The sequence below is a fragment of the Ascaphus truei genome, chromosome 1 (genome assembly GCF_040206685.1).
Source record: "Ascaphus truei isolate aAscTru1 chromosome 1, aAscTru1.hap1, whole genome shotgun sequence".
NCBI lineage: Eukaryota > Metazoa > Chordata > Amphibia > Anura > Ascaphidae > Ascaphus > Ascaphus truei.
Window position 1 is genome coordinate 542,968,228 of NC_134483.1, and position 21,741 is coordinate 542,989,968.

General features: G+C 53.1%; 1 protein-coding gene across 3 annotated transcripts in view; it reads left to right on the plus strand.

The window, feature by feature from the left end:
* LOC142467670 (disintegrin and metalloproteinase domain-containing protein 33-like) overlaps positions 1–20,677 on the plus strand; it is a 209,492-nt gene extending 188,815 nt beyond the window's left edge. For all 3 annotated transcript variants that reach the window (XM_075573605.1, XM_075573608.1, XM_075573616.1), the window contains 3 exons: positions 6,128–6,373; positions 8,832–8,959; positions 13,956–20,677. In XM_075573605.1, the coding sequence (XP_075429720.1) occupies positions 6,128–6,373; positions 8,832–8,959; positions 13,956–14,013 (432 nt within the window). In that variant the 3' untranslated portion in view covers positions 14,014–20,677. The remainder of the gene's footprint in view (positions 1–6,127; positions 6,374–8,831; positions 8,960–13,955) is intronic.
* Positions 20,678–21,741: the final 1,064 nt, after the last annotated feature.

The following is a 21,741-nucleotide window of genomic DNA, read 5'->3' on the forward strand; positions in this document are numbered from 1 at the left end:
CAGCCCTGGTCACTGCCACTCAGCCCAGGCCCCTGTCACTCAGCCCTGGCCCCTGTCACTCTGCCCTGGCCCCTGTCACTCTGCCCTGGCCCCTGTCACTCTGCCCTGGCCCCTGTCACTCTGCCCTGGCCCCTGACACTCAGCCCTGTCCCCTGTCACTCTGCCCTGTCCCCTGTCACTCTGCCTTGGCCCCTGTCACTCTGCCCTGGCCCCTGTCACTCTGCCCTGGCTCCTGTCACTCTGCCCTGGCTCCTGTCACTCAGCCCTGTCCCCTGTCACTCTGCCCTGTCCCCTGTCACTCTGCCCTGGCTCCTGTCACTCTGCCCTGGCTCCTGTCACTCAGCCCTGTCCCCTGTCACTCTGCCCTGTCCCCTGTCACTCAGCCCTGTCCCCTGTCACTCTGCCCTGTCCCCTGTCACTCTGCCCTGGCTCCTGTCACTCTGCCCTGGCTCCTGTCACTCAGCCCTGTCCCCTGTCCCCCTGCCCTGTCCCCTGTCACTCTGCCCTGGCCCCTGTCACTCTGCCCTGGCCCCTGTCACTCTGCCCTGGCTCCTGTCACTCTGCCCTGTCCCCTGTCACTCTGCCCTGGCTCCTGTCACTCTGCCCTGGCTCCTGTCACTCTGCCCTGGCTCCTGTCACTCAGCCCTGTCCCCTGTCACTCTGCCCTGTCCCCTGTCACTCTGCCCTGTCCCCTGTCACTCTGCCCTGGCCCCTGTCACTCTGCCCTGGCCCCTGTCACTCTGCCCTGGCCCCTGTCACTCTGCCCTGTCCCCTGTCACTCTGCCCTGTCCCCTGTCACTCTGCCCTGTCCCCTGTCACTCTGCCCTGTCCCCTGTCACTCTGCCCTGGCCCCTGTCACTCTGCCCTGGCCCCTGTCACTCTGCCCTGTCCCCTATCACTCTGCCCTGTCCCCTGTCACTCTGCCCTGGCCCCTGTCACTCTGCCCTGTCCCCTGTCACTCTGCCCTGTCCCCTGTCACTCTGCCATGGCTCCTGTCACTCTGCCCTGGCTCCTGTCACTCTGCCCTGGCTCCTGTCACTCAGCCCTGACCCCTGTCACTCTGCCCTGTCCCCTGTCACTCTGCCCTGTCCCCTGTCACTCTGCCCTGGCTCCTGTCACTCTGCCCTGTCCCCTGTCACTCTGCCCTGGCCCCTGACACTCTGCCCTGGCCCCTGTCACTCTGCCCTGGCTCCTGTCACTCTGCCCTGTCCCCTGTCACTCTGCCCTGGCTCCTGTCACTCTGCCCTGTCCCCTGTCACTCTGCCCTGTCCCCTGTCACTCTGCCCTGTCCCCTGTCACTCTGCCATGGCCCCTGTCACTATGCCTTGGCCCCTGTCACTCTGCCCTGGCCCCTGTCACTCTGCCCTGGCTCCTGTCACTCTGCCCTGGCCCCTGTCACTCTGCCCTGTCCCCTGACACTCTGCCCTGTCCCCTGACACTCTGCTCTGTCCCCTGTCACTCTGCCCTGTCCCCTGTCACTCTGCCCTGTCCCCTGTCACTCTGCCCTGGCCCCCGTCACTCTGCCCTGGCCCCTGACACTCAGCCCTGTCCCCTGTCACTCTGCCATGGCCCCTGTCACTATGCCTTGGCCCCTGTCACTCTGCCCTTGCCCCTGTCACTCTGTCCTGGCCCCTGTCACTCTGCCCTGGCCCCTGTCACTCTGCCCTGTCCCCTGTCACTCTGCCCTGTCCCCTGTCACTGTGCCCTGGCCCCTGTCACTCTGCCCTGGCCCCTGTCACTCTGCCCTGTCCCCTGTCACTCTGCCCTGTCCCCTGTCACTCTGCCCTGTCCCCTGTCACTCTGCCCTGTCCCCTGTCACTCTGCCCTGGCCCCTGTCACTCTGCCCTGGCCCCTGTCACTCTGCCCTGTCCCCTATCACTCTGCCCTGTCCCCTGTCACTCTGCCCTGGCCCCTGTCACTCTGCCCTGTCCCCTGTCACTCTGCCCTGTCCCCTGTCACTCTGCCATGGCTCCTGTCACTCTGCCCTGGCTCCTGTCACTCTGCCCTGGCTCCTGTCACTCAGCCCTGACCCCTGTCACTCTGCCCTGTCCCCTGTCACTCTGCCCTGTCCCCTGTCACTCTGCCCTGGCTCCTGTCACTCTGCCCTGTCCCCTGTCACTCTGCCCTGGCCCCTGACACTCTGCCCTGGCCCCTGTCACTCTGCCCTGGCTCCTGTCACTCTGCCCTGTCCCCTGTCACTCTGCCCTGGCTCCTGTCACTCTGCCCTGTCCCCTGTCACTCTGCCCTGTCCCCTGTCACTCTGCCCTGTCCCCTGTCACTCTGCCATGGCCCCTGTCACTATGCCTTGGCCCCTGTCACTCTGCCCTGGCCCCTGTCACTCTGCCCTGGCTCCTGTCACTCTGCCCTGGCCCCTGTCACTCTGCCCTGTCCCCTGACACTCTGCCCTGTCCCCTGACACTCTGCTCTGTCCCCTGTCACTCTGCCCTGTCCCCTGTCACTCTGCCCTGTCCCCTGTCACTCTGCCCTGGCCCCCGTCACTCTGCCCTGGCCCCTGACACTCAGCCCTGTCCCCTGTCACTCTGCCATGGCCCCTGTCACTATGCCTTGGCCCCTGTCACTCTGCCCTTGCCCCTGTCACTCTGTCCTGGCCCCTGTCACTCTGCCCTGGCCCCTGTCACTCTGCCCTGTCCCCTGTCACTCTGCCCTGTCCCCTGTCACTGTGCCCTGGCCCCTGTCACTCTGCCCTGGCCCCTGTCACTCTGCCCTGGCCCCTGTCACTGTGCCCTGGCCCCTGTCACTCTACCCTGGCGCCTGTCACTCTGCCCTGTCCCCTGTCACTCTGCCCTGTCCCCTGTCACTCTGCCCTGGCCCCTGTCAGTCTGCCCTGGCTCCTGACACTCTGCCCTGTCCCCTGTCACTCTGCCCTGGCCCCTGTCACTGTGCCCTGGCCCCTGTCACTCTGCCCTGGCCCCTGTCACTCTGCCCTGGCCCCTGTCACTCTGCCCTGGCCCCTGTCACTGTGCCCTGTCCCCTGTCCCCCTGCCCTGGCCCCTGTCACTCTGCCCTGGCCCCTGTCACTGTGCCCTGGCCCCTGTCACTCTGCCCTGGCCCCTGTCACTCTGCCCTGGCCCCTGTCACTCTGCCCTGGCTCCTGTCACTCTGCCCTGGCCCCTGTCACTCTTCCCTGTCCCCTGTCACTCTGCCCTGTCCCCTGACACTCTGCTCTGTCCCCTGTCACTCTGCCCTGTCCCCTGTCACTCTGCCCTGTCCCCTGTCACTCTGCCCTGGCCCCCGTCACTCTGCCCTGGCCCCTGACACTCAGCCCTGTCCCCTGTCACTCTGCCATGGCCCCTGTCACTATGCCCTGTCCCCTGTCACTCTGCCTTGGCCCCTGTCACTCTGCCCTGGCCCCTGTCACTCTGCCCTGGCTCCTGTCACTCTGCCCTGGCTCCTGTCACTCAGCCCTGTCCCCTGTCACTCTGCCCTGTCCCCTTTCACTCTGCCCTGGCTCCTGTCACTCTGCCCTGGCTCCTGTCACTCAGCCCTGTCCCCTGTCACTCTGCCCTGTCCCCTGTCACTCAGCCCTGTCCCCTGTCACTCTGCCCTGTCCCCTGTCACTCTGCCCTGTCCCCTGTCACTCTGCCCTGGCTCCTGTCACTCTGCCCTGGCTCCTGTCACTCAGCCCTGTCCCCCTGCCCTGTCCTCTGTCACTCTGCCCTGGCCCCTGTCACTCTGCCCTGGCCCCTGTCACTCTGCCCTGGCTCCTGTCACTCTGCCCTGTCCCCTGTCACTCTGCCCTGGCTCCTGTCACTCTGCCCTGGCTCCTGTCACTCTGCCCTGGCTCCTGTCACTCAGCCCTGTCCCCTGTCACTCTGCCCTGTCCCCTGTCACTCTGCCCTGTCCCCTGTCACTCTGCCCTGGCCCCTGTCACTCTGCCCTGGCCCCTGTCACTCTGCCCTGGCCCCTGTCACTCTGCCCTGTCCCCTGTCACTCTGCCCTGTCCCCTGTCACTCTGCCCTGTCCCCTGTCACTCTGCCCTGTCCCCTGTCACTCTGCCCTGGCCCCTGTCACTCTGCCCTGGCCCCTGTCACTCTGCCCTGTCCCCTATCACTCTGCCCTGTCCCCTGTCACTCTGCCCTGGCCCCTGTCACTCTGCCCTGTCCCCTGTCACTCTGCCCTGTCCCCTGTCACTCTGCCATGGCTCCTGTCACTCTGCCCTGGCTCCTGTCACTCTGCCCTGGCTCCTGTCACTCAGCCCTGACCCCTGTCACTCTGCCCTGTCCCCTGTCACTCTGCCCTGTCCCCTGTCACTCTGCCCTGGCTCCTGTCACTCTGCCCTGTCCCCTGTCACTCTGCCCTGGCCCCTGACACTCTGCCCTGGCCCCTGTCACTCTGCCCTGGCTCCTGTCACTCTGCCCTGTCCCCTGTCACTCTGCCCTGGCTCCTGTCACTCTGCCCTGTCCCCTGTCACTCTGCCCTGTCCCCTGTCACTCTGCCCTGTCCCCTGTCACTCTGCCATGGCCCCTGTCACTATGCCTTGGCCCCTGTCACTCTGCCCTGTCCCCTGTCACTCTGCCCTGTCCCCTGTCACTCTGCCCTGGCCCCTGTCACTCTGCCCTGTCCCCTGACACTCTGCCCTGTCCCCTGTCACTCTGCCCTGTCCCCTGTCACTCTGCCCTGTCCCCTGTCACTCTGCCCTGTCCCCTGTCACTCTGCCCTGGCCCCCGTCACTCTGCCCTGGCCCCTGACACTCAGCCCTGTCCCCTGTCACTCTGCCATGGCCCCTGTCACTATGCCTTGGCCCCTGTCACTCTGCCCTTGCCCCTGTCACTCTGTCCTGGCCCCTGTCACTCTGCCCTGGCCCCTGTCACTCTGCCCTGTCCCCTGTCACTCTGCCCTGTCCCCTGTCACTGTGCCCTGGCCCCTGTCACTCTGCCCTGGCCCCTGTCACTCTGCCCTGGCCCCTGTCACTGTGCCCTGGCCCCTGTCACTCTACCCTGGCCCCTGTCACTCTGCCCTGGCCCCTGTCACTCTGCCCTGTCCCCTGTCACTCTGCCCTGTCCCCTGTCACTCTGCCCTGGCCCCTGTCACTGTGCCCTGGCCCCTGTCACTCTGCCCTGGCCCCTGTCACTCTGCCCTATCCCCTGTCACTCTGCCCTGGCCCCTGTCACTCTGCCCTGGCTCCTGACACTCTGCCCTGTCCCCTGTCACTCTGCCCTGGCCCCTGTCACTGTGCCCTGGCCCCTGTCACTCTGCCCTGGCCCCTGTCACTCTGCCCTGGCCCCTGTCACTCTGCCCTGGCCCCTGTCACTGTGCCCTGTCCCCTGTCCCCCTGCCCTGGCCCCTGTCACTCTGCCCTGGCCCCTGTCACTGTGCCCTGGCCCCTGTCACTGTGCCCTGGCCCCTGTCACTCTGCCCTGGCCCCTGTCACTCTGCCCTGGCCCCTGTCACTGTGCCCTGGCCCCTGTCACTCTACCCTGGCCCCTGTCACTCTGTCCTGGCCCCTGTCACTCTGCCCTGGCCCCTGTCACTCTGCCCTGTCCCCTGTCACTCTGCCCTGTCCCCTGTCACTCTGCCCTGGCCCCTGTCACTGTGCCCTGGCCCCTGTCACTCTGCCCTGGCCCCTGTCACTCTGCCCTGTCCCCTGTCACTCTGCCCTGGCCCCTGTCACTCTGCCCTGGCTCCTGACACTCTGCCCTGTCCCCTGTCACTCTGCCCTGGCCCCTGTCACTGTGCCCTGGCCCCTGTCACTCTGCCCTGGCCCCTGTCACTCTGCCCTGGCCCCTGTCACTCTGCCCTGGCCCCTGTCACTGTGCCCTGTCCCCTGTCTCCCTGCCCTGGCCCCTGTCACTCTGCCCTGGCCCCTGTCACTGTGCCCTGGCCCCTGTCACTGTGCCCTGGCCCCTGTCACTCTGCCCTGGCCCCTGTCACTCTGCCCTGGCCAGGTAACTGGGAATTATCCCTGCATTATTCTTTATGATTTGGGGATTCCGACTTGTTTATTGATGGATATACTGTATTGAGGCAGCTGGTCTGGACCGTTCATGGATGAGCTGCTGGTTCTTGAGCACCTCGTCCCAGAATGGACTCTGCTCCTCCTGTCCTGCGATGGGATTTCTTGTGTGCCTGGGTCGGTCCTCTCTGATGTCCCCTTCTCTCCACGCAGGGCGCGTGGGACGCGTTCCGAGGGAAGGCCGGAGCAGCTCAGACCTGTTCTCAGCCCATCAACATTGTGCGCCCCCTCCGTCCAGCCCCCAGCCCAGTGCTCCAACCCAGCAAAGGACTGAAGCCCACCCGGCCCCCTCCACCCGTCAAAAAGTCACCGATGATCCCAGCGAAGGAGGACCACACTTTCATCAAACTACTACCTCCCAAGAAGCCCCTGCCCTCCTGTCCTGCCCGGACCCCGCAGGTATCCTACGTTCAGTTTGTATTTACCGTGACATGCCACGTGTGAGCACACTCACATACCTCAGACAGGTCTGCCACCCTGCCCTTCCCCATTATCTCTTCGCACACAGGGATTCCCCTGCAGCCAGGGATTCTGGGTAATGACAGGCAATGACAGCACTCGCAGTGTGTCACTTTTTGCTTCATATCTATTTTAACGAGGGAGAGAGGGAGGGAGAGGGGGAGGGAGAGAGGGAGGGGGAGGGAGAGGGGGAGGGAGAGGGGGAGAGAGGGAGAGAGGGGGGAGGGAGGGAGAGAGGGGGGAGGGAGAGGGTGAGAGAGAGGGAGGGAGGGGGAAGACAGAGGGAGAGAGGGGGAAGGCAGAGGGAGGGAGAGAGGGGGGGAAGGGAGAGAGGGGGAGGGAGAGAGGGGGAGAGAAGGGGGAAGGCAGAAGGAGGGAGAGAGGGGGGGGGGGGAGAGAGGGAGGGAGAGAGGGGGGAGGGAGAGAGGGGGGAGGGAGGGGGGAAGGCAGAGGGAGGGAGAGATTAAAATGGATATGAACCAAAAGGTGACACACTGTGAATGCTAATTTGCATGTCATTACCCAGAATCCCTGGCTGCAGTGGAAGCAGTGTATGCTAAGAGATAATGGGGAAGGGCAGGGTTGCAGACCTGGCTGAGACGTGTGACTGTGCTCACACGCGGGGCTTTTATTTGATGTACACTGCAGAGTGGAGGGGTTTATCACTTTATTTTAAAGCCACCGTAAGTTACTTTGTGCCTATTTACTATAACCCTTTCTCTGCCATAGGGGCCCTAATCATATACTGCCCTGTGACACACCCACATAATGTTCTCTGCCATAGGGGCCCTACTCATATACTGCCCTGTGACACGCCCACATAATGTTCTCTGCCATAGGGGCCCCTAATCATATACTGCCCTGTGACACGCCCACGTAATGTTCTCTGCCATAGGGGCCCTACTCATATACTGCCCTGGGACACGCCCACATAATGTTCTCTGCCATAGGGGCCCTAATCATATACTGCCCTGTGACACGCCCACGTAATGTTCTCTGCCATAGGGGCCCTACTCATATACTGCCCTGTGACACGCCCACATAATGTTCTCTGCCATAGGGCCCTAATCATATACTGCCCTGTGACACGCCCACGTAATGTTCCCTGTCATAGGGGCCCTAATCATATACTGCCCTGTGACACGCCCACGTAATGTTCTCTGCCATAGGGGCCCTAATCATATACTGCCCTGTGACACGCCCATATAATGTTCTCTGCCATAGGGCCCTAATCATATACTGCCCTGTGACACGCCCACATAATGTTCTCTGCCATAGGGCCCTAATCATATACTGCCCTGTGACACGCCCATATAATGTTCTCTGCCATAGGGCCCTAATCATATACTGCCCTGTGACACACCCACATAATGTTCTCTGCCATAGGGCCCTAATCATATACTGCCCTGTGACACACCCACATAATGTTCTCTGCCATAGGGCCCTAATCATATACTGCCCTGTGACACACCCACATAATGTTCTCTGTCATAGGGGCCCTAATCATATACTGCCCTGTGACACGCCCACATAATGTTCTCTGCCATAGGGCCCTAATCATATACTGCCCTGTGACACGCCCATATAATGTTCTCTGCCATAGGGCCCTAATCATATACTGCCCTGTGACACACCCACATAATGTTCTCTGCCATAGGGCCCTAATCATATACTGCCCTGTGACACACCCACATAATGTTCTCTGTCATAGGGGCCCTAATCATATACTGCCCTGTGACACGCCCACATAATGTTCTCTGCCATAGGGGCCTTAATTATATACTGCCCTGTGACACACCCACATAATGTTCTCTGCCATAGGGCCCTAATCATATACTGCCCTGTGACACGCCCTCATAATGTTCTCTGCCATAGGGCCCTAATCATATACTGCCCTGTGACACGCCCACATAATATTCTCTGCCATAGGGCCCTAATCATATACTGCCCTGTGACACGCCCACATAATATTCTCTGCCATAGGGCCCTAATCATATACTGCCCTGTGACACGCCCACATAACGGGCTGATTGCCGGCACATTCCTTTGCGTATAGTAAGACGCACAAACCCCTTTTTCTTACAAAGCAGAAGTATTTCTCGGAGAAAGCTGTGGGTGACGTGTGTCACGGGCACGATGTCCTCCGAGGCACTGAGGAAATCATTTCAGTTGTGTCGCTTCTTATATTTGACACATGTATGAAGCGTCTTGCATTTGGCACATGTATGACGCGTCTTGCATTCGGCACATGCTTTATGCATGTATTCAGTGGGCATGTATTTATTTAGATGAACCTCTTGCCCCCTGGGGCACACAATGGGACATCTTTAGTCTGAGGGAACTGGTTCCATTGTCATTTTTCTGAGTCTTCTCTCTTCTCTTCCATGTCAACCCCAAGATGAACCCACCTCGCAAACCGCTGCCGGGAAACCCTCCCCACAAAGAGACCCTCCTGGTTATGATGCCAGCCACAAGCCACAAGCCGCCCCTGACCAACGCTGCCATCCAGCTGAAAGGACCACGCAGGTGGGTGCTGTAGGGAGGGAGGCTGAGGGAAGAGGTGTGTCCATCCAGAGCAACCTTCTGTCTAACGCTACTGGGTGAGATCTAGGGGTCTATGGGTCCTATACATGAAATCCCAATGAGGGTGTTTCAGGTGAAGGCACCAGAGATATCTGGGAAATGTGCTAATTTAAATATGTAAATGGTATTCAAATTGTGCAAATTTGCATATTTCCCAGGTTCCTCAGATGTGTTTCCAGGTATCTTGACAGTATCGACTCTATCTCCCTCCTCCCACTCTTCTCTCTCTCTCTCCTCTTTTTCCTCTCTCCCCCTCTACTTTTCTCTCCTCTCTCTCCCTCCTCCTCCACTTCTCTCTCCTCTTCTTTCCTCACTCCCCTCCTCCACTTCTCTTTCCTCTCTTTCATCTCTCCCCCTCCTCCACTTCTCTCTCCTTTCTTCTCTTTCCTCTATCCCCTCCTCCTCCACTTCTCTCTTCTCTTTCCTCTCTCCCCTCCTCCACTTCTCTCTCCTCTCTTTCATCTCTCCCCCTCCTCCACTTCTCTCTCCTCTCTTACCTCTCTCCCCTCTTTCCTCTACCCCCTCCTCTTCCACTTCTCTCTCTCTCTTCTCTTTCCTCTCACCCTCTCCTCCTCCCTCTCTCACCCTCCTTCAACCCCCCCTCTTCTCTCTCCTCTTTTACGGTCTCCCTCCTCCCATTCTCCTCTCTCCTCTCTCCCGCTCTTTTCTTTCCTCTTTCATTCTCTTCCTCCTCCCACACTCTCTCTCCTCTCTCTATCATTGATGATACCATCCAAAACCTAAATCTGACAAGTGTTGGACAGATGCATCTAGGACTCGGGGGGCACCCAGGCCCCACCCAGAGCACCCAGGCCCCACCCGTGGCACCCAGGCCCCACCCCATCACAACAGTTTCTGCCACCCCACCACCACCCCCTTCCAGTGCGCGGGATTCCCGTGGCACCCAGGTCCCACCCGTGGCACCCAGGCCCCACCCATCACAACAGTTTCTGGCACCCCACCACCACCTCCTTCCAGTGCGCAGGATTCCCGTGGCACCCAGGTCCCACCCGTGGCACCCAGGTCCCACCCGTGGCACCCAGGCCCCACCCCATCACAACAGTTTCTGCCACCCCACCACCACCCCCTTCCAGTGCGCGGGATTCCCGTGGCAGGGGGAGGAACCTACAGGGATTCCCCTGTCTGACAAACTGCGGATCAGACAGCTTCTCTCTTCCCACTATAAAGGCTTCACTATGCATGAAGTCCTTCTGTCTCTGTATGTCTCCTAACACATAGATTGTAAGCTCTTCGGGGCAGGGACTCCTATCTCCCAATGTTTACTTGTATGTGCTTAGTATTATTGATATAAATATACACAAGTAAGCACTGAGAGGACATATATACTCACTTTCCCCTATTTGTATTATTCTTCCCTGCACTGTGCCCGGTACAAATTACTGGTCCTGTTCAAATACAGAACAGTCCAACAGAACCATATCACAGAATGTGGGGCAGTGAAGGGGGGGACGTGTCCTAGAGGTGAGCTCATACCTGTGGGTATATTTAGCTAATAAACCATTACGCCCATTACATACATCCATTATTATCGGCATATTCCTAACTTCTCCCTTTTTAACCCAAACCCTATTCCTGCCTTTAGTCTCTTCCCTTCGGGGCCATCTGCCGACACTGAATCCAAAGTGGGTGCAAGCGGTTCCAGCGCCGGTCCTTGCACCCAGAAATAATAGTTGGCTGCCCGGGCAGGGGTGTGACCTGGACCCTGTGCCGCTGTTCTGAGTCGCTATAGAAGATTTTTTGCCACAAGCTTTGCTGAAGCAGTTAATATGGGTGCCATGCATGTAGAGTTCTTAATATGATCTTTACGGTAATCCATTTCTCGGTTGGGACAGCCCTGCACATTGCCCATTAGCAGGTGCTGAAGGCTCTGACTGCCGTGCCATAGTGATAGCGCCAGGCACGGTATCACCGTGTTTCTGCCAATTGCTCGGTATAGATTGCAGTTCGACAGATCCACCACAAGGGGGCCCTCACACCCAGGGAAGTTATGAATGAATGGTTTTATTTATATAGCGCCATTAATGTACATAGCGCTTCACAGCAGTAATACACACGACAATCATATAAATAATAAGATATAAATAACACAAAGGGAATAAGTGCTTCAGACATAAAAGTAACATTTAGGAAAGGGAGTCCCTGCTCCGAAGAGCTTACAATCGAATTGGTTGGTAGGAAGAACGTACAGAGACAGTAGGAGGGCGTTCAGGTAAGTGCGTCTGCAAGGGGGCCAAGCTTTATGTATCGTGTGTATAGTATTAGCCACGGTGCTACTCATATGCTTCTTTAAGCAAGTGTCATAAGGTGGGTCTTAAAGGTGGATAGAGAGGGTGCTAGTCAAGTACTGAGGGGAAGGGCATTCCAGAGGTGCGGGGCAGTCAGTGAAAAAGGTTTAAGGTGGGAGAGGGCTTTAGATACAAAGGGGGAGAGGGAAGACATCCTTGAGAAGAACGCAAGAGTCGTGATGGTGCATAACGAGAAATTAGGGATGAGATGTAAGGAGGGGCAGAGGAGTGTAAAGCTTTAAAAGTGAGGAGAAAAATTGAGTGTGAGATGCGGGATTTGATCGGAAGCCAGGAGAGGGATTTCAGCAGGGGAGGCGCTGAGACAGATTTAGGAAAGAGTAGAGTGATTCTGGCAGCAGCGTTTAGGATAGATTGTAGGGGAGACAGGTGAGAGGCAGGGAGGTCGGACAGCAGGAGGTTACAGTAATCAAGACGGGAGAGAATGAGGGCCTGAGTCAGAGTTTTAGCAGTCGAGCAACAGAGGAAAGGGCGTATCTTTGTTATATTGCGGAGGAAAAGGCGACAGGTTTTAGAAATGTTTTGCATGTGAGGGGAAAATGTGAGAGAGGAGTCGAGTGTGACCCCTAGGCAGCGTGCTTAGGCTACTGGGTGAATGATCGTAGTTCCAACAGTAATGTGGAAGGAGGTATTAGGGCCAGGTTTGGGAGGGAGTATGAGGAGCTCTGTTTTTGCCATGTTGAGTTTCAGTCGGCAGAGGGCCATCCAGGATGATATAGCAGAGAGACATTCAGAAACTTTAGTTTGTACAGCAGGTGTAAGGTCAGGGTAGAAAAGTTAATTTGTGTGTCGTCAGTATAGAGGGGATATTTGAACCGAAGAGAAGTGATTAGGTCACCTAGAGAGAGTTTAAAGAGAAAAGAGAAGAGGTCCCAGGACAGAGCCCTGGGGTACCCCCACAGAGAGATCAATAGAGGAGGAGGAGGTGAAAGTACGATGGGAGATGTAGGAGTAGATCCAGGATAGAGCTTTGTTATGAATACCAAGAGTATGGAGAATGTGAAGGAGAAGAGGGTGGTCCATGGTGTCAAATGCTGCGGAGAGGTCGATCAATATGAGAAGAGTGTAATGACCTCTGTTTTTGGCAGCATGGAGGTCATTAGATATTTTACTGAGGGCTGTCTCAGTGGAGTGAGCAGTGCGCTAGCCAGATTGTAGAGGGTCTAGGAGAGAATGGGTGTTGAGAAAACGCCAGTTATGGGGCAGTTTAGCATGGCCAGCCAAACATCTTTTTAAATAACCTATCAGTGTAATTAACTTCCTAAGAAAGATTCAGTCAGAATTAAAGTGACCTGTTTTGAATTATTCCTGTCCTGTGAAAGTGGGGGTGTCTGGCTTTTTGGCAGAAACACTGATTTAAGCTGATCAGCTGCTCATGTCTGCGACTAATGAGGGTTTGTTATTACTTTGCAATATGAGGGGTCTCACAATATGAGGGGGTATCACAATATGAGGGGTCTCACAATATGAGGGTCTCACAATATGAGGGGGCCTTCACAATATGAGGGGTCTCACAATATGAGGGGTCTCACAATATGAGGGGTCTCACAATATGAGGGGTCTTCACAATATGAGGGGTCTCACAATATGAGGGGGCCTTCACAATATGAGGGGTCTCACAATATGAGGGGGCCTTCACAATATGAGGGGTCTCACAATATGAGGGGTCTCACAATATGAGGGGTCTTCACAATATGAGGGGTCTTCACAATATGAGGGGTCTCACAATATGAGGGGGCTCACAATATGAGGGGTCTCACAATATGAGGGGTCTCACAATATGAGGGGTCTCACAATATGAGGGGGCCTTCACAATATGAGGGGTCTCACAATATGAGGGGTCTCACAATATGAGGGTCTCACAATATGAGGGGGCCTTCACAATATGAGGGGGCCTTCACAATATGAGGGGTCTTCACAATATGAGGGGGCCTTCACAATATGAGGGGTCTCACAATATGAGGGGTCTCACAATATGAGGGGTCTTCACAATATGAGGGGTCTCACAATATGAGGGGTCTCACAATATGAGGGGGCCTCAATAATAGAACAAAAATTAATTAATTTCAAGCTTTAAATTGGGGTGATAAATAAAGAAGATATGGGGAAAAGAAGATTCTCTATAAATATGGACATGCTTGTTCAGATACGACCCCAAGCTTCGTGCATCGGAAGTGACAAACTTTAATGTTAAAATGAATGGGACGGGCAAACACTGCGCATTTTAGCTTTACACCATCATCTGTACATATAACAACACTGGTATAACGCTCTCATTCATTTCCGTCTCATGTTTGTATGTTCACTGGTCCCTTCAGTCTGAATAATAAATCTATTTCTCCTTTGTGGGGTCTCTTAAACTTACCCGAGTTTAGGACCTCAGAAGGTCAAAGTCGGGCCCTGGAATGGGGCTTTTGCCCGATATCAGAGTGAGGTTGGGAGTAACGCCAGGTTTCGGTGTCACGTTATTTCCCCGCGGTAACCTTGGTGGATATGGTACGCTTATGAATACGGCTCCTTTCCATATCATTCATGTGCCATTCTCACTAATGTCCGTAAAAAGGAACGGCACTCTACTTAAAGGGGTTATATTCACCTGCTCTTTTCTCTTGTAGACCAATGCCAGGGAGCAAAGTCCAAGCCACCGCTGCCGCCTTCCTCCTGAAGAAATGATGAAAGCCAAGACCTGGAACCCCGAGGAAACTCCTCCTGATATTTGCACTATAAGGAATACAATACCAAAATACCTTCTTTTTTTAACCTGTGAAGGTTTAGGGCACATCGGTGTGTAATGGAGCACGTTCCTGCAGTACCTATGGATGTATACTGTGACACCACACTTTTTCCTCTGCGGGAGTTGCTCAATGGAAGATCTGTGTCACTAGTCTTCCACAATGTTACCCACTGAATTAGCCAAGCCCGTGTACAGTACTGGTGTCAGAATATATGTTTTGGCTGCTGGATAGCGCTTGTTGGTTGACCTTTCACTGGACCACTTTGCTTGATGGTGCAAGAGTCCAACAAATCCTGACATAACCATACGTTGCTCTGTCCACAGGGCTGTGTTACATGTAGAAGAGGAAGCAGGTTCATCAGATCTATAGCAGAGAGGCATTGCACTATCTTTCACCATGGTCACTCTACTTGAGTGGATTACCATAACCTCAGCTGGAGCTGTAATGTTAAACATTAAATCCCAATCAATGGATTCCTCCAAGCAAAAGGTTTTCCTGTGTGGTTGATCACAAGCAGACGTTGGCTTCAAGAGGTTCGAAAGAGGTTTTTTTGGATGTGTTTTTCCCTGAACCAGCATGGTAATTTTCTCAGGAGGCCGAATAGTGGAGGATTATGAGCGGCATCATCGTCCTACATTATTACCATGTCAGTACCTTCTTCCAGTCTCTGCGCACACCTTCCTGGGTCCAAATTGCATTGGAAATCTCAACTTGTTACCAGTGAATAATGGGTTCTAGATAAGACATTGCCAAATACCAGTGTATTCATTGTACCAATCTAAGTGCCTCTCCTGTTAGTGACGCTTTATTGCTCTGGCAGCCAAAGAGTTCAGTGCCAAGAGACAAACATAATTGTAGCACTTGATGCAAAGCATGGAGGATGTGACTGAGTGGAAACACGAGGGAACACTGGGAAAAGTAGGGCGTTAATCAACAACTAAATATAGTCTAAGGCAGGGCGCTCGACCTCAAGACCCCCGCAAGAGGTCAGGTTTTCAGGATATCCCTGCCTCAGCACAGGTGGCTCAATCAGTCCCAGCTCCGGCACAGGTGGCTCAGTCTTTGATTGAGCCTCTAATTGAGTCACCTGTGCAGGCATATCCTGAAAACCTGCCCTGTTGGGAGGTTTAAAGGACGGGAGTTGAGCCCCGCTGCTCTAAGGTATGACTACGTGTAAAACACAATGTATCTGTGGGCTAAAGGATCCCCTTCTGCAAACGTACGGTCTGTGTATGACAACGGCACACGTATATCTCCACAACATGACAACGGCACACGTATATCTCCACAACAGGGCACTTTATGGCCTTGTTCACTGATTCACGTTACAATGTTATGGGAGATGTCCCTGCCAGACAGACAATCCATTAGAGTGCAACACCTTCTTCAGTATAACTTGCTTGTGGGCTACAGGTGCGTTCTGCACTGTGCCCACGGGGGGTGACCCTACCATCTGTGCTACAAACGGTCTGCTTGTTAAGGGCAATCCGGATGAGGTTTGTCACCCCAGGGTCAGACCCACGCTGGTTTTATATTTCCTATTCATTTCTCATGTGTGAAATGGGAGAGAGCTGTTTATGCAAAGTCAGGGCTGCGCCTGGCAGCGGAGAGGTTAGGGGTCATATATATAAAGTGATGCTCTGCCATTAACGGTACCAGAGGTCCCCTTACTCCTTATTGAAGGGAACAGGTTTTAAGGTGTCTAGTGACAAAGCATTACTGTATCTGGGCCCCCACACTCTGCACTGTGCAATACTGACAGTATGTCTCACGCGGTGCTGTTATCTGGAGTTTGCACTGAGTCGGTTTTTTTTATTTTTGTACGGTTGCAATACAAGTTGCATTTTTTTTAAAATTTTATTTAGTTTTTGTGTTTTAACAAATGCAACAATTGTTTAGCTTTAAGGAAATGTAATTGCCTAAGCCGCCGATCGATCGGCAAAGATTCTGCTTCCCCCGAGAATCACAATATGGCCGCCTATACCACAAGAGGAAGGGCTGTGCCTTTGCAAACGGTTGCTATAGCAACCCAAGGAAGCTTTATGCATTAAACCCCATTAAAAATGGCAGAATGAGTAAGGGGGGGGAGGGGGAATAAAAAAAAGCGCCGTAGGTATTATCTAATACTACATAACTGATTTATAACAAATATAGGATGTTAAATGTGCTGCTGCTGAAGGTACCGTTCTTGCTTACATGTTGGACAAGGCTATTTCAAGTTGAAACAAGCTCCTGCTGTATATAAGTGCGCTGGTATTACTGCTCAGGACACACGTTTTATGAAATCACTTCCAAAAACAGCACGGGAGTTTCCGGGGTGCGCGTCCTGTCGGGAGCACTATTTATTCTACTCCTTGCGTTATTCGCTGGAAATTCACCTCCTTTCAGTGTGTGACATAAGTTACTTTCTACCTTTTAATCGGTTCACCCGGATATCGTCACAGAGGGAATGTAGGAGAAACCGTCCGTCCGAGGTCCCCAGGGAAATTTGAGTTTGACACGTAGTCAGTCATGTTTTTACACGTGTACAATGACGATGGGTTAATAAGGCACTCTGGGTTAGTGTCTTGCTATATCATTCACCCCCGTTTCGAAAAATTGTGGGAGGTCCTATGACTTTAGGGCAGGGGTGGGCAACTGCAGTCCTCAATGGCCACCAGCAGGTCAGGTTTTTAGGATAACCCTGCTTCAGCACAGGTGGTTCAGTCTTCGACTATGCTGTTGTAGAGCTCAGTCTTGACGCTGCTGTTCAGTCTTCGACTGAACCACTGACTGAGCCACCTGTGCATGAAGTCCTGTTGGTAGCTCCTGAGGACTGGAGTTGGCATGAAGTCCTGTTGGTAGCTTCTGAGGACTGGAGTTGGCCACCCCGGCTTTAAGATAACATAAGTTGCTCCATTTTCATTACATACAAAACCAATCAGCGGCTTGTGCCATTACCCAGAATCCCTGGCTGCAGTGGAAGCACTGTATGCTGTGATTTAAGGGTAAGACAGGTTTGGGGTTCCCATCTGAGATATGTGAATGTGCTCGTACGTGTTCTTCATCATTAATGATCCCCAATAATATAGAGATGTAACCCCAGGTGTTGTCCTCACTTTACGGACTGTAACCCCTTCCCTGCCAAGCTGAACGTACATTGTGGTCTTGTTGGCCGATGAACCATGATTCTGAGTTGAAGAGCAGCTCTGTGACCTTGCATCACACTGTTCTCCCTGTGCATCGTTAGCCACAATTACATTGTTTAAGGGGGTGCCATTATTACACACTTGTTATAGTGCCCTGGGTAACGTATACGCCACGTACATCCCACTCACTGTATATTACAGTGTTGGATATCGCTGAGATGTGAGCACATGAAGTGGTGCTGAGGGAGTGCACTATCTAACTGCCACGTCTCGCTCATCGGGAAGCAGTCTCGCTCATCGGGAAGCAGTCTCGCTCATCGGGAAGCAGTCTCGCTCATCGGGAAGCAGTCTCGCTCATCGGGAAGCGCAGTGGTTCCCAACTCCAGTCCTAAAGAATCCCCAACAGGTCAGGATTCAAGGATATTCCTGCTTCAGCACGGGTGGCTCTATCAGTGGCTCCATCACTACCTATGCTAAATAGGGTTACCAGGTGTCCAGTATTGAACTGGACTGTCCTATATTTGGACACTGTCTGGTTAAAAATGAGAGGTAATACTGGATATACAGTACGTGTGTGTCCAGTATTACCTCTCTGGGAATAGTGATCCGACCGACTTTGGGGACCGCGGGAGAGAGCCGGGCTGCTGCTATGGGGCTGGGCAGCTTCATCCATCCTGATTGGCTGCTGCTGTGTAATGCAGCCAATCAGGAAGAGGTGTCAGGAGCCTGGGGGTGTGGCGAAGGAGAGGAGGAAACTGCATGGATCTGAGAGGTGTGTTTGTGTGTCACGTCACACCTTTCACCATTGTGTCCAGTACTTTTGGGAAAGTCGCCTGGGAACCCTAGTACTAAAGCAGGGATGTCCCAAAAACCTGATCGATTGGGGGTTCTTGAGGACTGACGTTAGAAACCACTGCTATAGAGCATTGTCCGTGTAGTTAGACCAATCCCAGCCAAGGTCTACCTAGGGAAGTCCTCTCTTCAAGGCTCCAAGGGGTGGAATTTTGCGAAGTTAATATCATCTTTTACTTAAGGATAACCCTGTATTCCTGCGACCTGTGATATAACTTAGCATTCATTGCGTGTGTAAATATGGGGTCCACGGGTTATAATCCTGGCAAGTTCAACACACTTAAATCCTCTAGAGGTAAAATGAGTGAGAACTGGGATTGGAAGTTATATGTCAACCTAGATTTAAAACAATGTGGGATCTATCTACTATAGCGGGACATCACATCAGTTCATGCATATATTTTGTTATTTCGATATTCGCGGTCTCTCTCATCGCCCTGAAATATTGGAATTGGAATGAACTCAATTAGATTATTTTTGCAAATGTTTGGTGAATTAGGCACTCACTCAAAGTAATGCCCATTCTCCTTTGGGGTCCAGTAACCTCACGTTATATGCTCTGATTTAAGAGAGCCGGGTGAGTATTGACATGAGTTCTTTGGTGCTAACAATAAGTGAGACTACTTCCCAATGAGCACACACAACTGAGGTTACAATCCAGTGAGTGACACTCACTAAAAATGAGTGATCACCGTGAAACTAGGCAATGATCATTGTAAATTCAATTCCCACTGCTCACCTACATTACTTGTGATCATTGTCCAATTCTGACCCTCCGTAACATCAATGTCTTTGTTACTTCTTATACCAGGGGCTATAACAATGCTACTAACCAATTGGTGAGTGACCCCGAAAGTCGATGGTGGGAGGCGGGAATTGAGCCCATGGTCTATTAAATCCTATGCACCTCACACTAACAGAGAGCAATCTATATGGGAAACAGTCAGTGGGAGCATGAAAGGTGCTTTCCAAGATCAAATCAGGGGAACTCAGCCCCAGTCCTCAAGGAACACCAACAGATTAGGTACGAAAAATAGCCCTGCTTCAGCACAGGTGGCTCAATCAGTGGCTCATATGAATCACAAAATGTCACTCCAGAGGTTTTGCATAAAAAAAAAGAATATAATTTATTGAAGGAAAGGATCAAGGTTTTGTTCCGCCCGGGGAAGAGACATTTTGTGGTTTCATGTGTTATACAAACTCCTCCTGGTGTGCGTCCTCGGCTGGACACGCACCCGTGGCAGATACCCCTCCCGTATCGTGAGTGCGCCTCTCCATGGACATCAATTGGTGGCTCCTGTGCTGAAGCAGAGACCTGTATGTAGATCTTCCTGGCTGTCACACACGACATCACTAGAATGGTAGCACGGAGACTGCTCGTTCTCATTGTTTACACATTTAGTAGTGTTTTGAAAGAAAAAAACACATAAACCATGACCAGGGTGCTCAGATTTATGGGGGCTAAGGTATGCTTAATCTTAGCACCGTTTAGTCAATCTGTGCTATGGAATGCTATATAGAATGCTGCCACTGGGTGGCAGGGTAGTGTTCTGTATTGATGAGTAGTGCGAAGAACTGTGGATGTGAGATTAACAGCAAAGAGTTGGTGAACCAGATCAATTCCAAGTGACAAAGGCGCTTCAGCACTGAATCCCTTCAATATGTATGCATAAGACAGGACTGGATAAGGATATGGATAAACTGCTTATAAGTAGTAAAGTCCCCAGGTGGGCCAATATTCCCTGAAGGGTAAGGTGTAAGGCTAAAAAAAAACATCAAACCCTCATGGTCCCTGGACACACATTGAGTAATCATGAATAAGAAAGTACTCACAGAAATCTCTTAATCCTGAAGTCCTGGTGAGCGTGCAGCCTGGAGTAGAGAGGTAAATCTGAGAAAAAAGGTGATTCTGGCGCAACAGCCAAAAGTGGGTCCCAAACAAGTAGTATTTAAAATATTCCTTTATTAATCCATCTAAAAAAGTGGAGGCACTCGCCCTCCTACGCGTTTTGTGTTAAAAACACTTTTTACACCCACAGGCTATACTAATACACAACCATACTGTACATCTCTACACACCCACACATCTCCCCTGTGCTACATTCAGTGTTATGGCCACAAAAATATTTCTGCGTTCCCCAATTCCCGGCGAGCCGACCCCAGCCCGTTACTTAACGACGGACAGTAAGGTACCAGCGTTACTGAAGGATGTGCATGTTTACAAGGGATCTGAGGCTGTCGCCTCTCACCTTACAAGGTCCCAATGCTACTCTCTGTGTAAGGCGCTGAGCGCACTGCTATAACAATGTTACTGCTGTGTAAGGCGCTGAGCGCACTGCTATAACAATGTTACTCACCGCTGTGTAAGGCGCTGAGCGCACTGCTATAACAATGTTACTCACCGCTGTGTTAGGCGCTGAGCGCACTGCTATAACAATGTTACTCACCGCTGTGTAAGGCGCTGAGCGCACTGCTATAACAATGTTACTCACCGCTGTGTAAGGCGCTGAGCGCACTGCTATAACAATGTTACTCCCGCTGTGAACTTTTGTATTTCTATTTAATTCTGCGGTACTGCAAAAATGATCTGGTCAATAAAGTTACCTTTTTTGTTTTACAGTGCATGTGCGGACCTCGTCTTTTTTGGGGGGAGCGGGTGTGGGGGGTATCTTTGCTTTTAGTGGATACAAAACATTCCTTTAGGGCAACTCCAAAGACCCTCTACAATCTGGCTTCCACACTGCTCACTCCACTGAAACAGCCCTCACTAAAATAACTAATGACCTCCATGCTGCCAAAGACAGAGGTCATTACACTCTGCGCATACTACTTGACCTCTCTGCAGCATTTGACACCGTGGACCACCCTCTTCTCCTTCACATTCTCCATACTCTTGGTATTCGGAACAAAGCTCTATCCTGGATCTCCTCTTACCTCTCCCATCGTACTTTCAGTGTCTCTTCTGCTAACACCTCCTCCTCCTCTATTAATCTCTCTGTGGGGGTACCGCAGGGCTCTGTCCTGGGACCTCTTCTCTTTTCTATGTACACACTTTCTCTAGCTGACCTAATCACATCTCTTGGGTTTAAATATGCCTTTATGCTGATGACACACAAATTTACTTCTCAACCCCTGACCTTACACCTACTGGAGAGACCAAAGTTTCTGAATGTCTCTCTGCCACCTTAAACTTAACATGGCAAAAACAGAGCTCTCTATACTTCCTCCCAAACCTGGCCCTACTACCTCCTTCCACATTACTGTTGGAAGTATGATCATTCACCCAGTAGCACAAGCACGCTGCCTAGGGATCACACTCGACTCCTCTCTCACATTCTCCCCTCATTCAAAACGTATCTAAAACCTGTTGCTTTTTCCTCCGCAATATTACAAAGATTCACCCTTTCCTGTTACTCGACTGCTAAAACTCTGACTCAGGCCCTCATTCTCTCCCGTCTCGATTACTGTAACCTCCTGCTGTCTGGCCTTCCTGCCTCTCACCTGTCTCCGCTACAATTTATCCTAAACGCTGCTGCCAGAATCACTCTACTCTTTCCTAAATCTGTCTCAGCGTCTCCCCTCCTGAAATCGCTGTCCTGGCTTCCCATCAAATCCTGCATCTCACACTCAATTCTCCTCCTCACTTTTAAAGCTTTACACTCTTCTGCTCCTCCTTACATCTCGGC